The sequence below is a fragment of the Chamaea fasciata genome, unplaced genomic scaffold (assembly GCF_029207755.1).
Source record: "Chamaea fasciata isolate MVZ Bird 193981 ecotype frontalis unplaced genomic scaffold, bChaFas1.0.hap1 SCAF_10, whole genome shotgun sequence".
NCBI classification, from domain to species: domain Eukaryota; kingdom Metazoa; phylum Chordata; class Aves; order Passeriformes; family Sylviidae; genus Chamaea; species Chamaea fasciata.
The window spans coordinates 8,559,238-8,573,198 of record NW_027094095.1 but is presented as its reverse complement, the minus strand read 5'-3'; the positions used below and the strand labels follow the sequence as shown (position 1 = coordinate 8,573,198).

The following is a 13,961-nucleotide window of genomic DNA, read 5'->3' as shown; positions in this document are numbered from 1 at the left end:
CCTACTAGGAGTGGTTTTGGGAAGAGAGGATGCAGAAGATGAGAGGATGGAAAAGCAGAACGGATATTAAAGCTCTAACAGGCATACAGTCATTTTGGAACTCTGAAATACTGGTCATCTTAGATTGATAGAGCTATAGAATTGATAAAGTTGGAAAAGACCTGTAAGATCATTGAATCCAACCATTAATGTCCTAAATGTTGGACTTGAGTATTTCCAGGCCTGTAATTGAATTTTGGGCTAGTTCTTCTCTGGGTATTGGTTTGGATATCTCCTAATCTGCACCACCCTGAGCATCAGAGCTGTATTTCTATATCCTCACTGGAATATATTGGTGCCTCATTTTGCCAGCACTTAGGAGTTATATTTATTTATCTGCTCTTCTTCCAAGGCAACTTACAGGAGATAAACACTTAAAACTCAGCCTCTATTACTGATTTAAATGGCTTATAAAATTTTTAAACCGTTTATGATTGTCTTTCATTCTGATGTATATGGTTTCTCTTCTCAGTATTACTCTCAGATAAATGTGTTGGGAGAATCCAGGCAAAATCCATGCTTATACAGCTGAGGACTGGAAATGCAGTAAGGGAGCAGGCTGCTATAGTCTGTGAAACAATAATCATTCTTTCTGCTGCTCAAAAGTAACTGCTAACTAAAACAAGGAGAAGATGGTACAAAATACACAGATCAGATGTTAAGACTTCTCCTGCAGTCCTATTGTTTTTCGTGCGTGTCATAGTACATATGTGATATTTAATAATATTCCAACTATTATGTCCTTTAAAATGCACATTTCACCCAGGCGTGCTGAAATTTGCCATGAAGCAAGAGCTGTTACTTCATTCTCTCGGGTCTTAAATCTTATGCCTGGTGCAAATTTGAGAATTAATGCAAATAAAGCAGACGTTGAGAGGAGCAAAATACAGACATTGAAAATATGTTCCATATGGCATTTACATAATTGCAATTACTGAAAATCTCAAAATTAGAGTCTTGGACAGTGCTGGGAGAATGAGAGCTTATTAGAGGGATTTCTTGCTGGTTTGGAACATGCAAACCCTTCCTGAAGTGAATGTATTTGTATTGCTGAGTAGCTCCACTTGGTTTTCTGTTATCTCACTTCTCAGGGTTACCTCATTCATAATTTCTTGCTACCATTTCACTCTGCTTACATATGGCTTAGCAGTATCTTTTCATTTGCATAACATCTTTAATTAGTTCAGGTTTTCCTCTTAATTGTAGGCAATAAACCCAGAAGGACTTTGTCTTTCATTGTTTTCCCTTGTGCCATCCTTTGCAAATCCCTGTTTAGAACAACAGGAGGAAAAGTATCTTCATAGAATCATAGATTGGTTTGGGTTGAAGGAACCTTTAAGCTCATCCCATCCCACCCCCTGCCATGGGCAGGGGCACCTTCCACCAGACCAGGTTGCTCCAAACCCCGTCCAACCTGGCCTTGGACACTTCCAGGGATCCAGGGGCAGCCAATTCCTTCCCAGTATCCCATCTATCCCTGCCCTCTGGCAGTGGGAAGCCATTTCCCTTTGTCCTGGCACTCCATCTCTTGTAAACAGTCTCTCTCCATGTTTCCTTTTGGCTCCGTCAGACACTGGAAGGCCACAGTGAGGTCACCCAGAAGCTTCTCTTCTCCAGGCTGAACAACCCCAATTCTCTCAGCCTTCCCTCACAGCTGAGCTGCTCCATCTTACGTGTATCCTGCTAAATTCCCTGTTAAGACTTGGTTAATGTGACACTGTCATTATCCGGACGTCTCGAAGGATGTCAATGCACTTTATGGAACTGCTTGGATGTAATAAGAAAAATGTAATAAGCATAGTCTGCCCAAACCTTTGACAGATCAAAGCTAGCGACCAGCATAACTCCAGACTCTGGTGGAAAACTGCCTTCAGGAGACACGGATAAAGAATTGGGAGCATGAGTAATATCTACATTTACTATTAATAAAGTGTGTTTTTGTAAAAGCTGATTGAGTGAGAGAGACAGAATAGTTGATGACACAAGCTTAATAAGGAGACAATTAATTTTTGAGCCAGGTTTTGTTATCTAGGGTGGCTCTACGATCCAGAAGAGCAACATACCTACAGAAGTGCAGGGTTGCCAAGTGCTTTTTGTTGCCAAATGCTCCCTGAAGTTTCCTCAAGAGTCATCCTAGTCTTCCAAGTCACTAGTAATGGAGTTTTTAACTTGCTTCTATTTTTTATTTGCCAGATAAAAGTTTCAACCAGTCTGATGTACCAAAGCTGTTGAAGAGCAGGTGTATTAGTGAGAGCTGGAGAGCAGGTCGCCTTTCTGCCTGTAGCATTTTATTTGCAGTATTTTGGATATCTTTTGATGCAACTGTTCTTCATGCTCCAGGGCACCTTGCCACCTGGATTTCTGGGGCATACAGCTGTGAGGGACAGTTTTCAGCCTCCTGCCAAGTTGTTCATAAGAGGGGATGTTCCCTATCTTCATTTTGCAAATCCCTCCCTGCTGGCAGTCCCACAGACATGTCCCTTCCTCTGCCTCCTGCCCGTGTTCTCTGGGTTTGTTGCATGGATGGGCAAGGCTCCCACTGCAGGGGCAAGGTAATTGCCTGTGTGACCTGAAACTTCATGCACCTTTGGGGAAAAGTGTTCTGGCTTTATTTATCTCTGCTATGCTCATTTCCTTATCCTGGCTGACCTTTCAGGGTGCTGTGGAGGCTGAAGGAACCAGAAAACCCTGATTGTCAGGGCAGCACAATCCTCATATTTCACAACAGAGGCCTTTCACCAGTGATGACACCTCTTGTTTTCTGTGGGGGACACCTTGAGATTCATCAGTCTGTCTGCAGAAAGGAACTTTGAGATAGAAATCCAGATTTTATTTTTCTGGACCTTAGTGTCCCAAGCTATAAAGAACCACAGGGATTCCCACATGTGGGTTGATAAAAGGTCAGAGCTCCGAAAGGGAGGGAGGGAGCAGGATGGCAAGGTGCAGGGAAGAGTTTCCCTGCAGGACTTATTGATAGGACTTACTTATCATTTATATGCCTTATTTGTAATTTCATCTGTTTACCTGCCCTAATTTCCTGTCGTCAGGCCAGCTGCTCCCATGTCTGCTTTCCACACAAAACCCTGGTGTTTGGCTACTCAAAAGAATTAATTGGAATCACTGTAACTAATTAGTCCAGATTTTCTAATATTGACTGGGAGAAAAGATGATGAGAATGTTTAGAAAGTTGCAGCCATTAGACTTAGTAAATACATGCTCTGTGAAAATCCTTCAGTGGTGGGAATTGCCCTCCTTTTATTATTCCCTGCTCTTCAGTGATATCCTCCATCAAAGCTCAAAGGCCACTGACTTGGGCTGAGGGTGAACTATATTTAGGTACTACAGGAGAAGTCCTGCAACTTACTCCAGAGGGAGCTTTTTCCTTCCTCTTCCTTTCTGTTTTCTTCCTTTTTTTCCCCCTTACTTTATACTTTTTGGCTTGATTTTTCTGATTTCTGAGCTCCTGCAGCTTGAGTTGAGTGTAAAGGGCATGTTAGGTGTTCTTCTAAAATAATCCCTTCATAGTTTTGAACATCTCGAAAGCATTTAAAAGTAATTGCAAATGTGTTACTGCACCACTGTGTGTGCCCCTGTGCATGACTGGTAAATAAACACTGAAAGCAGCATTCCCTAAATTCTCAGCAATGGAGGCCTTTTGGTGGGCAGCAGAAAGCTGCTCAGGATTTACACATTTCTCTTTTTTTACCTGTTTTTATCCCATTTTGAGTAATTTTTTGGGTGGGGAGGGGGAGCTTTAAGAGTCCTGCTCTTCCATACTGCATAGCTGGAGTTGCTACAGCAGAATTTGCCGGTAATTTCCCTGGGAAGGAGGAGCTCCATTAAGTGACTGGTTTCAGGATGAGGTCTGCCCTCTGGAACACGTTTTGGATCCCTGATGAAAGCGCAGGATTTTCCCCTGCCAAGCCTGGGTTACACTCCCTGCGTCAGTGCAGACTCACTGCGTGATGCTGGCTGGGTTTGCAGAATCAGGTTTTTTTCTAAAATGAATGCCAGGCCCTGTGTCTGCTGCTGCCTTCCCTTTGCATGCCTCAATGGCCTCAGTCTCTCCCACTGCTGCTTGGGGATAAACCTCAACAAACCTACTCAAACGTGGGGTTTTTTCCGGGGTCTGATTATCACTGAACTAAAGGCTGGATGAGGTTGGAAGAGACCTCTGGATATCATGTGGTCCACCCCCTGACTCAGGCAGGGCTGTCTAGAACCTCCTGCCCAGGGTCAAGTCCAGACACCTTTTAGACATCTCCAAGGATGGAGATACTGACAGGGGTGGGGCATCATGGGTGACTCCTGCATGCTGGGCTGAGGCGATAGTGACCTGACACAGCAAGAGTATTTATTAAAACATTCTGTTTAAGACAAGGTTTCTATTATGAAATGTGACCTCGAGCTTAACCCAAATAGCAGCCGTGTTTTCCAGTCCTCCCTGCGAGGATCAAGGTGCTCCAGGCAGCAGGACAGCCAAGGGACTGCGGTGACAATGTCTTCCTTAGGTGTCTTCTCACCACAAAAATCCATTCCTGCCAGTGTGCCGTGATGGTTAAATTCACTGCTAAGCCCCGGCTCTAGTATCTGGTGTATACTGTAGGGGTGATGTGCCATCTGGAGTGCTCGGGCTCATGGTGTGGTCTTGGAAGTGTCCTGTGCAGGACCATGAGTTGGTCCTTGTGGGTTCATCCCAAGTCGGGATGTTCTGTGCTCCTGTGAAGTACTGCTTGGTGTGTGCACACTGAGCTCCTCCCCAGCCTGGCTTCCAAAGCTCATGGTCACATGGGTCCACGGTTTTCATCATATCCTGTGTGGATACTGAGAGGAGGACTCAGACTACTGTGTCAGCACCATCCAATGCACATGATCAATGCCATGCCCAGGACACCCTTCTGGACTGGATGCCTGTACACATTCTGGCAGGGGGAATGTGATTCCTCTGGTGGAAACAATAATCTCTTTTGACTGGTATCTGAGATTTTTCCATGTTTGATTTGCTCCTTTGTTGTAAAGTTACTCTAAATAACATTTTCAGGTGATTTTGCTTCCAGGTAGATAGAGAAAAAAAGAGAGGCTCTCTTCCTGCCAAAGGATGGCACAAAAAATGAGCCCTTATGTATATATAAAGCAAGGAAACTTGAGTAAAATCTCATAGGTCAGTGCTTCTCCCTTGTTCATCCTGATGGGTGAACATACGAGATATTACTCAGCCCATGAGAGGTATTACTCTCTGAGGCTGGTGCTCATGACTGAGTGAGGTTAAAAAGTGCTGGGCTGGCATATTGAAATTTTACATCTCATCATTCAGTCCATTTCTAAGTGATGCATTTGGTTCCTCCTTTTCAAATACAATTATTTTAAAGAATATTTTATGGTGTAAAAAGAAAGCAAGTACTTCACTTTTCCTCTAAGTGACTTTAATGATGATTTGCTTGGGTCTAGAAAGCAGTTTAAAGGTGCTGTTGGCTCCTTTGAAGAAAAGTGTCATCTTGATATAAGTCAGAAATATTATTTTAGAAGGACTGTTAGCAGTTTACCTGAGTCAATCTGTGGCAGCCTTATGAAGAAAAGCAAAATACTTCAAATGAAGTTCACATGTCTCTAGAAATGGGTTCGTCAGAGGGGAGGCATCAAGGGAAATGTTGACAGATATTTAATTATGATGGCAGTAGTGGCTGTTGCTGTGTTAATAGCATCTGGCAGCAGAGTCACTGCCATCTGTTAGTGCCCTGAAATCCTGGAGATGGTGCATCCTTTATGGAGGAATTAACAATAATTAACAAATCTATCACATGAAATCACCTTGATTGGATGACAGCCTTAGCTTGATAATGATTAATTGCAATATAATGTGGAAAAAAATGTCCACTATTTTCCTTTTTTGCTGCTGCTGCTGCTCGACAAGTGCAGCATCCTGGGGGATTTCCTATCAAGCCTGTGGTGTGAGGCAGCATTTACTGCATTTATTGTAAATAATCCTTATAAGCAAAGCTAGATTAAAACCAAACTTCTGCATATTCATTTCGATTTGCAACAGATTAGGTCTCTGAAACCAGCTGTGGTTCTGTTGGTGCATGGTAACTTATTTAATGTTAAATAAGGGAGAAAACTGAGGTTGGACTGCAAGAAGTGACCCTTCAGCCAAAGTCAAGTCAGTCTGGAAGAACAATCTGACTGCATTAAGGCATTTCAAGGTGGTTTTTTGAGCTAAGTATTAGAAGCCAAGCCATTAATTTCTAATGAGTCAGTTTGTCTTCAAAGTGATGAGAAAAAAGTATTCTATTTGTTTGCATTTAGAAGAATTATTTTTGAATATCTATTTTTATCCAAGCCAATATTTTGATCAGTGGAATGAAATATTACTGCCATAAATAAGAGCTATAAACAAAGCGATGAGCCAGTTTGAGACCTGGTGGGGTTTTATTTTTCTCTTAACTCTTCCTTTTCTGTCTGTTCCTGCTGAGCAACAGATGGAGAAGGTAACACACTCTTTGCTTAAATAGGAGAATTGTAATAGATAATTGAGGTGTGGTAATTACCAGGAGCAATAGGAGGGAAGGAGTAAACTCTGGAATGTTGAAGTCAACTAAACGGGAATTTTATTTCTCTTTTCCCATGAGTATCAGTTAATATTTTGGATATTGCTCTGGGACCCACAGTGAGAAGGCAACGTATACTTTTCTTGTGTCTTTCTATTTGTTTGTAAGTGCCAGAAGTTTCTTTAGGATGGGTTTTGGGCTGGTTCCAGCTCCTGATAGAGCTGCACTGACACCAAACCACGAGCAGAGGTGTGCAAAGCTGAGTTTGTACTGCCTTGATTTATCACAGCTCCCAGCACAGGAGCTGTAGATCAGAGTCTTCCATTCCCACGGAGTAGATCTGAGGACAAAGCCTCACCTGGTGCGGGAGGCTGGGATTTAGCTGATTTATGGGTTCATTGTCTTCTCCATGAATATCTTCTCCATGAGACCCATCCCTCTCTTTTTGCTGTGACAGCCATGTGAGTCAGACATGAGCCCATGGGTTGTGTGTCTGTGTACACATGTGTTCATCACACACAACATGTACATACATGTCACACCCTCCTAGCACTGCTAAAATTAGAAGATGCTTTGAAAAAAGTGATTTTGCCTTTTGTTCTGCTGCTCTGGTGTGATCTCACGGGATCCTGAGCAGGCAGTGGCTGGTGGGGTGTAGCAAACACAGACACCTTTGTTAAGGCCTGGAAGAAGGGCTTGTTTCTCTCTCACTGGTATTTTCATGCAAGGCACTGTTCTCTGGTTAGGAGGATTAGAAGATATGCATTAAACAGTGTTAAATATGCTGAGGCAGTTGATGTTTACAGCCCTTGTAGAATTATTCATTAAAATATTAACTGCTAGACAGCCTCCTTTTTTTTTTTTTAATTCAGTGATTAAGTAGCCCTTTCCAAAATCGTTGTGTGATTCAGATATTCAAAGACTAAATAAGGCTAAATAAAACCACCAGAATTACCCACAAAAATACTGACTGATTCTTGGGTTTATGCTTCTTAAACTGCCATGGGTGTGACGTGCCTAAGAAATACAAAGAGATTTGTGGAGCGGGTGAGCTCTAAGATTTGACTCAGACCTCTCCCATCTGCACCAGCAGCTTTCCCTAACACATGACACTGGGAAGATCTGGAAGGGGCTGTATCCCTCTGAAGGGTTTTGGAGATAAGAGATATGTGTGTGCACTAAGTTTTGGGTTACAGAAGCTCATGACATGATGAGGAGGTCTTACCAATCAGTGCTGGCTCTCAACTCTCTCCTCCCAGGCCTTTTTTAAGATGTTTTTAGTGGTTCTGGTCCTCTACAAAGGACAGGGTTGTGTTCTTGTGTATAAATACAGACTGGTGTGTCTTGGGAGGAACCTTAGAGCACATCCAGTCCCAGTTCCTGCCATGGGCAGGGCCACCTTCCACTAGCTCAGGTTACTCCAAGCTCTGTCCAGCCTGGCCTTGGACACTTCCAGGGATCCAGGGGCAGCCACAGCTTCTCTGGGCACCCTGTGCCTGGCCCTCCCCACCCTTACAGAGAACAATTCCTTCCCAGTATCTCATCTAAAGCTGTCCTCTGTCAGTGGGAAACCATTACCTCCAGGCCCTTGTCCCAAGTCCCTCTCCAGCTCTCCTGGAGCTGCTTTAGGCACTGGAGAGGACTGTATGGTCTCCCTGGAGCCTGCTCTTCTCCAGGTGAACACCCCCAGCTCTCCCAGCCTGGCTGCAGAGCAGAAGGGCTCCAGCCCTTGGAGCATCTCTGTGAACTTCTCTGAACTCTCTTCAGCAGCCCCACATCCTTATTTTTGGGATCTCAAGAGCTGATTTGCTTCCTTGGGCCCCTTGTGCCCAATTCTGTGCCTGAGCAGGTCATGTCTGCCCTTGCTGCTCTTCACTGGCACATCTGACCCGTGCTTCCTCCTGCAGACAGTTCCTTGATGCTGCTGTTTCCCCACTCTGTTCTGAGCCAGCCTGTGGGTGCTGGGTGACTCTGGGACTGCCTTCCCAGTGCTTTGCCTTGCTCTGGTGAAGGTGGGGGCTGGTGTTCTTACTGATTTATATGAGCACTCCCCCCTTTTCCATGGACTGCTGGAGTTACCAGCCAGTACAGAGTTTGATCCTTGGATTTCATCCAGTGACCCTGAAGCAATTCCGCGTGCCACTGAGCCTAGGACATTTTAAAATTGCCCACCTGGGGTCATTTCATCTCTTGTGTTACCTTTAATTTCATTTTTGTTGAGCTTTTCTCGTTTGGTTGTGCAGGCAGAGGAGCCTGGACCCAGCCGAGTGTGACACCCTGATGACAGATGCCTGTCACCCTTTGTGTGCTTCATAAATACTGATGCTATCTCTGTTGTGTGCTTCTTGTGTGTTTCAGGAAAAAAGTGCCAGTTCAAACACAAGACTTAAATCTAATAAAGAGATCCCAGGATTAGTACATCAACCCAGAGCAAAGTAAGTTCAATTTCTGTTGTTTAAATCATCATACAAATAAACACAAGCAGTGTCTGTGAGGTGCACAATTACTGCCTGGCAAAGACCAGATGATGACTCCAGCAGCCCTGAAGTCATGCTGAGTTAAGTGCTACAGGCAGGATCACCTGTGTCTCAAGACTGGGAAGCATCCTCTCCTTTGCACAGCAAAGATGCAGGACTTGAAAAAAGGTGAGATGCGTCCTGTTGTGGCTAACAGAAGACCCTGTGCTGTTTCTCAGCTTTCTGTACAACTTACACAAAACAAACTTCTCTATATCCACTAGTGTTCCTGAATACAACTGGGTCAGTCCCAGGGAGGTTTTTGCTAGCTCCTCGTTCAGATTAGCAGCTGTTCTGCCTGGGACTGGGAATGGTCAGGTTGTTAAAATAAAGGTTGTTCTGTAGCTGCGAGTTCTTCCCTCCTTGGCTGGCAGTTCTATGCCTATGCTCTGCCTGGGTTCAGTCAAGTGTTACATGAAATATTTGCCTCTTGTGGCAGAGCTGGTTTTTGATAGTAGTAACTCATTTCTTATCTGGTCAGTGTTACATTTTAATCACTAATTGGCTGAGAAATAAAAGATTACAGAGCCACATATGGGGTTCGTGAAGAACAAGTGATAAAGGTTTGTGGTTTGGGTTTTGAACACCAGTGGAAATGCTGTTCCTTGTGCCCTGCCCTCAGGGCACTTGCTAACTTAAATTTGCTGCCTATCAAGTGCCTTGAACACGATTTCAAGTCTGGAAACTTTAGTTATTTTCTAATCAGCTGACAGCAGTATTTCAGCCTCTTTTCAAAGGGAAAAGTAGAGTGGTTCGGATGTAATTGCAAAGAAATTCATGGTAGGGAGGTGGAGGTAGAAGCACTCTTCAGCAAAGCTGTACTTCATTATTGTGGCTCAGTCCTTCCCAGCAGGGTCAGAGATGGATTTAAAGTGCTCTAACATGAGGCTAATTACTCTGGGACAAAAAAGGGCTGTTCTTTTGGTGGGTCATCTTTTGCCACATCCACAGCAGAGGAATTGCATGGGGCCAGGGCTTCCATTCCTCCATAAAACTCTAATTTGAAAAGTCCCTGCAGAAATCAGAACTGACCAAAAAAAGCCCATTTTTTCCATTGCATTGACAGAGATAAGTGTTTCTGTCACAGACCTGCAGAAATAAGGAAACTTCCCAGAGAGGTGCAGTATGTAATATAAGGTTGTTGGGTAGATCCTCCAGTGTTTGCCCAAGGCTCTGCTGTTTGTCCAACCTACCGCTGCATTTCTGTTTATAAAGTGGCTACTTGTGTTTGAGTCGCTAATTGCCGAGTCAGCAAACAGCTGTTATAATGTAAAAAAAATTTTTTTGAGGTTTATCATCTAAAAACCATGACAATTCTGACAGCGGGGGGGGGGGGTGGCATTGGGTGGAAAAGGTCTGCTCAGCTGGAAGAGCAAAAATTAATAAATAGATCATTAGATGCATCTTATGTTACTGTTCTGGTATAATGGATGTTGCTTCTAAACAAAACAGGGACTAAGTATCAAATAAGAAATCCTTTTACAATATTTTGATGTCAGCTGAAAAGTAAAAAGATGTCCCTTCCAGCTCCTTGGTTCGATAGTTCAAGTGCAAAGAAGACCAGGAAGGGAAAGAGTTCACAGGAGGTACTGAGGGCTCTTCCCCTGCAGGAGGATTTAGATTTTTGCATCCAGAGCCCCGGACTCTAAAACCAGGGGATGTAGGGAACCAGCAGTAGCTTTATGGGGGCCTTTGGCTGAGGGAGAAGGGTTGGTCCTTCCTCTTTACACCCAGTCCTAGTACATGCCGCATTTTCAGGGCTTCCCCCTGCACCCTACCCCGACCTCACAGGCACTTGCTCTGTCTGTTCATCACCAGACTGACCCCACTGACACCTTGAATGATCAAACACACCCACCCAAGTACCCTGGGACAAGTTCATAACTCAGGGAGTGACAGGAGCCTGAAGCATAAAATGAAAGTGGTTGTTTCTGACCAGTTTTACCCTGCCAAATCACAGACTCTCAGAATGGTTTGGGTTGGCACATGAAAAATCAGCTAACCCAACCTCCCTGCCGTGGGCAAGGGCACCTTCCACTAGGCCAGATCTGTAGGATTAGCCTACAGATAATTTTCAGGGATGTGACTACGCAATAGTCCTTTTTTTCCCCCACCTTCTTTATGGTATGATTGGGGTGAGTCACTACAGTATTATCTCATTTTATTAGAATCTGGATTTATGATGTTGTAAAGGCAAGACTATTTTTCAAGCACTTCCCTACTCAGAAAGGGTTGCACTGCCCTAAAATCCCTCTCCAAGGTGCCTGAATGTGCAGGTGATGGGGTCAGCTGTCCCAAAAAAGCATCTCTTCCCCAGCTGAGGTGGAGGTGGGAACCTGAGGAACAGGCAGACAGCTGGAGAGAAGAACTCCCGCAATCGCTGAAAGGTGAATTGTTCCTGCTCCTGAATCACCAGCTTTAGGTTTTAATGCCGTTTCTGAGCCCTCCTCTTGTGAACTGAGCTTCATTTATGTCCCACATAAGCAGATCTTTGTATACATTCAGCCGATAGCAGGGAGGGCTCAATGCTGAGCTTTGTGGGGAAGTGCAGCCCATTGTTGGGCACTTAGGGAGAGCATTAACTCATTACAGCTGGAAGGATCACTCTGAGGAAGAGGGGATGGGTCAGAATTCAGCAAGTCGAGCCAGCTTTCTGTGCTGGGGAAAATCTCCAAGAGCTGTGTGTCCTTCTGACCCTTTGGCATCATTGTTGCCACTGGCACCAGTCCCCATCCTCCCTTTTTTGCATCTTTTTGTGCTGCACGTGGAGTCCCTGGCACATTTCCCCAGCTGCCTGTGAGCCTGTGCTCCTCCCTGCTGTGGGTCCAGAGGATGCTCCAGCCTCACTTTCCTGGGGTGGTACTCATGCAGGAAGGAGGCTCTCACCATCCCCTAACATAAATAAACTCCCCAAATACCACCTGCTATCCCTCCTCACCCTTGTCTCCCCATCCTTTTTGGGTTTTTAAGCTTGCAGGTTCCCCATGGGGAAGGACCTGTGGTCTCATGTGACCATCAGCGTTTTATAGACAGTGAAAAAAGAGTATTTTCCATCCCTCTTTACTAATGCAAAATCACATCACAGAGCTTCTTGGTGCTGCAGAATTAGTTGAAGTGAAGGGTCTGGAGCACCAGGAGCAGCTGAGGGAGCTGGGAAAGGGGCTCAGCCTGGAGAAAAAGAGGCTCAGAGTGGACCTTGTGGCTCTGCACAACTCCCTGACAGGAGGTTGTAGCAGTTGTCAGTCTCTTCTCCTCCATAACAAATGGCAGGACAAGAGGACAGAGTCTTCAACCTCCTGTTGTGGGTGTCTCATTCTGTGATGGTGAGGTTGGCAGTCCTGGAAAACCTCCTGTCCTGACAGAGAGGGGGCTCTCACACTCTCTCTCAGAGGGAAAGGTACTGGGCTATTAACTTCCTGCAGTCAGCCTGGAAAAGGGAAGGGTCTCCTCTGGATGCATGTTACCCCAATTACCCAGTTATGCATGTTACTCCCAGTTACCACCCCAAGTGTTGCACATGTACACAGAACTAAATGCAGTATTTTTTTGTGGTCAAACAAAAAATAGGGGAAAAAAAGATTAAAAATTGATATTGTAGATGAGAGCGTAAAGTGATTTATTCTTCACAGTGGTGGAAGCTGACAGCTGGGCCCCTCAACAACCCTGGGCTGTTTTATAATGGAAGAAATCCTGTTGGTATTGATACTGTTCCTTTGCCTTCCAGCATGCACATCTCCGAAAGCCAACAAGAATTCTTCAGAATGCTTGATGAAAAAATTGAAAAGGTAAGACACAGTAACGTAAACATGCTGTCTCCCTCAGGGGTGGACACAGCTTTCCCAGCTCCATGGGGAGTGATGCCATGGGAAGGCTGACCTGAAACCGAGACTGGACAGAGCTAGAGAATAAAGTAGGGATCTATTGAAAGGCCTCCAGGGTCCACCTTGGGCAGGACAGGAGCCTGACCAGGGCTACACCCAAGGTGGACTGAGAGTGGTCACAAAAATGACTGACTGGTCACCAGGTCTCACACATTTATAATTTCTGGTCCATTTGCACATTGGGATTTAATCGTCCAATTACAGCTCCAGGCAGTGAGGTTTCATCCTTCTTGTTCCTCCCTTCAGTCCACCATTGTTTATGCTGCTGGGCAGAAAGCTGTCCTTGGTCCTCAGCAGGAAAAGGATTTGTTTTGTCTACCTACTCTGTGAAGAGCTGACTGACACTTAATATGAGGCTCAGAACTGCACCCCTGGGCAGCACAGAATCTGCAAATACGAAAGCTAAAGCTTAAGGCATCAGGAGGACAGTGACCTGCCTGCTGCAGCTCTCCGTGTTCTCCATGATTTGGAGGGGTCTGGCCCAAGATTTCCCTTCCGGCTCCTTGGTTAGATAGTTCAAGTGCAAAGAAGACCAGGAAGGTAAAGAGTTTGCAGGAGGTACTGAGACAATCCTTCATTTTGTGGGAATGTCACCAGTCTGGGATTAATGGCAGGCTAACTCAGATGTTCAGGATAGACATGCTGGATAAAGGTGAAGAGCAGAGTGGGATTTTTACCTCATTGCTGATTTGATCTTCCATCTCAGCTCCGTGGGAGACAACTGGAATCTTAATGCTGTTAGTAGCTGGGATACCCCAGGAATTTCTTGCTGAATCTCCTTGAAATAGCCACTGGCTCCAAGGGATGGTGTGGCTGTAGGTATGGATAACCCTGCGCCAGGGCTGTGCCAGGGAAATGCTGGTGCTGGAGATGTTTTGAAGAAGAGGATGAATAATTCTTTGCATATCTCAGCTGTCCTGAGAGCAGCTTTTGTGTGCTTCAGAAGCCTTTTAAATGACATCCTTGACTTCTTTGTGAGA

General features: G+C 44.9%; 1 protein-coding gene across 2 annotated transcripts in view; it reads left to right on the top strand.

Annotated features, from left to right (window-relative positions):
• The window catches only part of CUNH1orf21 (chromosome unknown C1orf21 homolog), a 110,774-nt gene that overhangs the window by 88,070 nt on the left and 8,743 nt on the right, over positions 1–13,961 (top strand). For both annotated transcript variants that reach the window (XM_066192211.1, XM_066192212.1), the window contains exons 4-5: positions 8,943–9,019; positions 12,825–12,885. In XM_066192211.1, the coding sequence (XP_066048308.1) occupies positions 8,943–9,019; positions 12,825–12,885 (138 nt within the window). The remainder of the gene's footprint in view (positions 1–8,942; positions 9,020–12,824; positions 12,886–13,961) is intronic.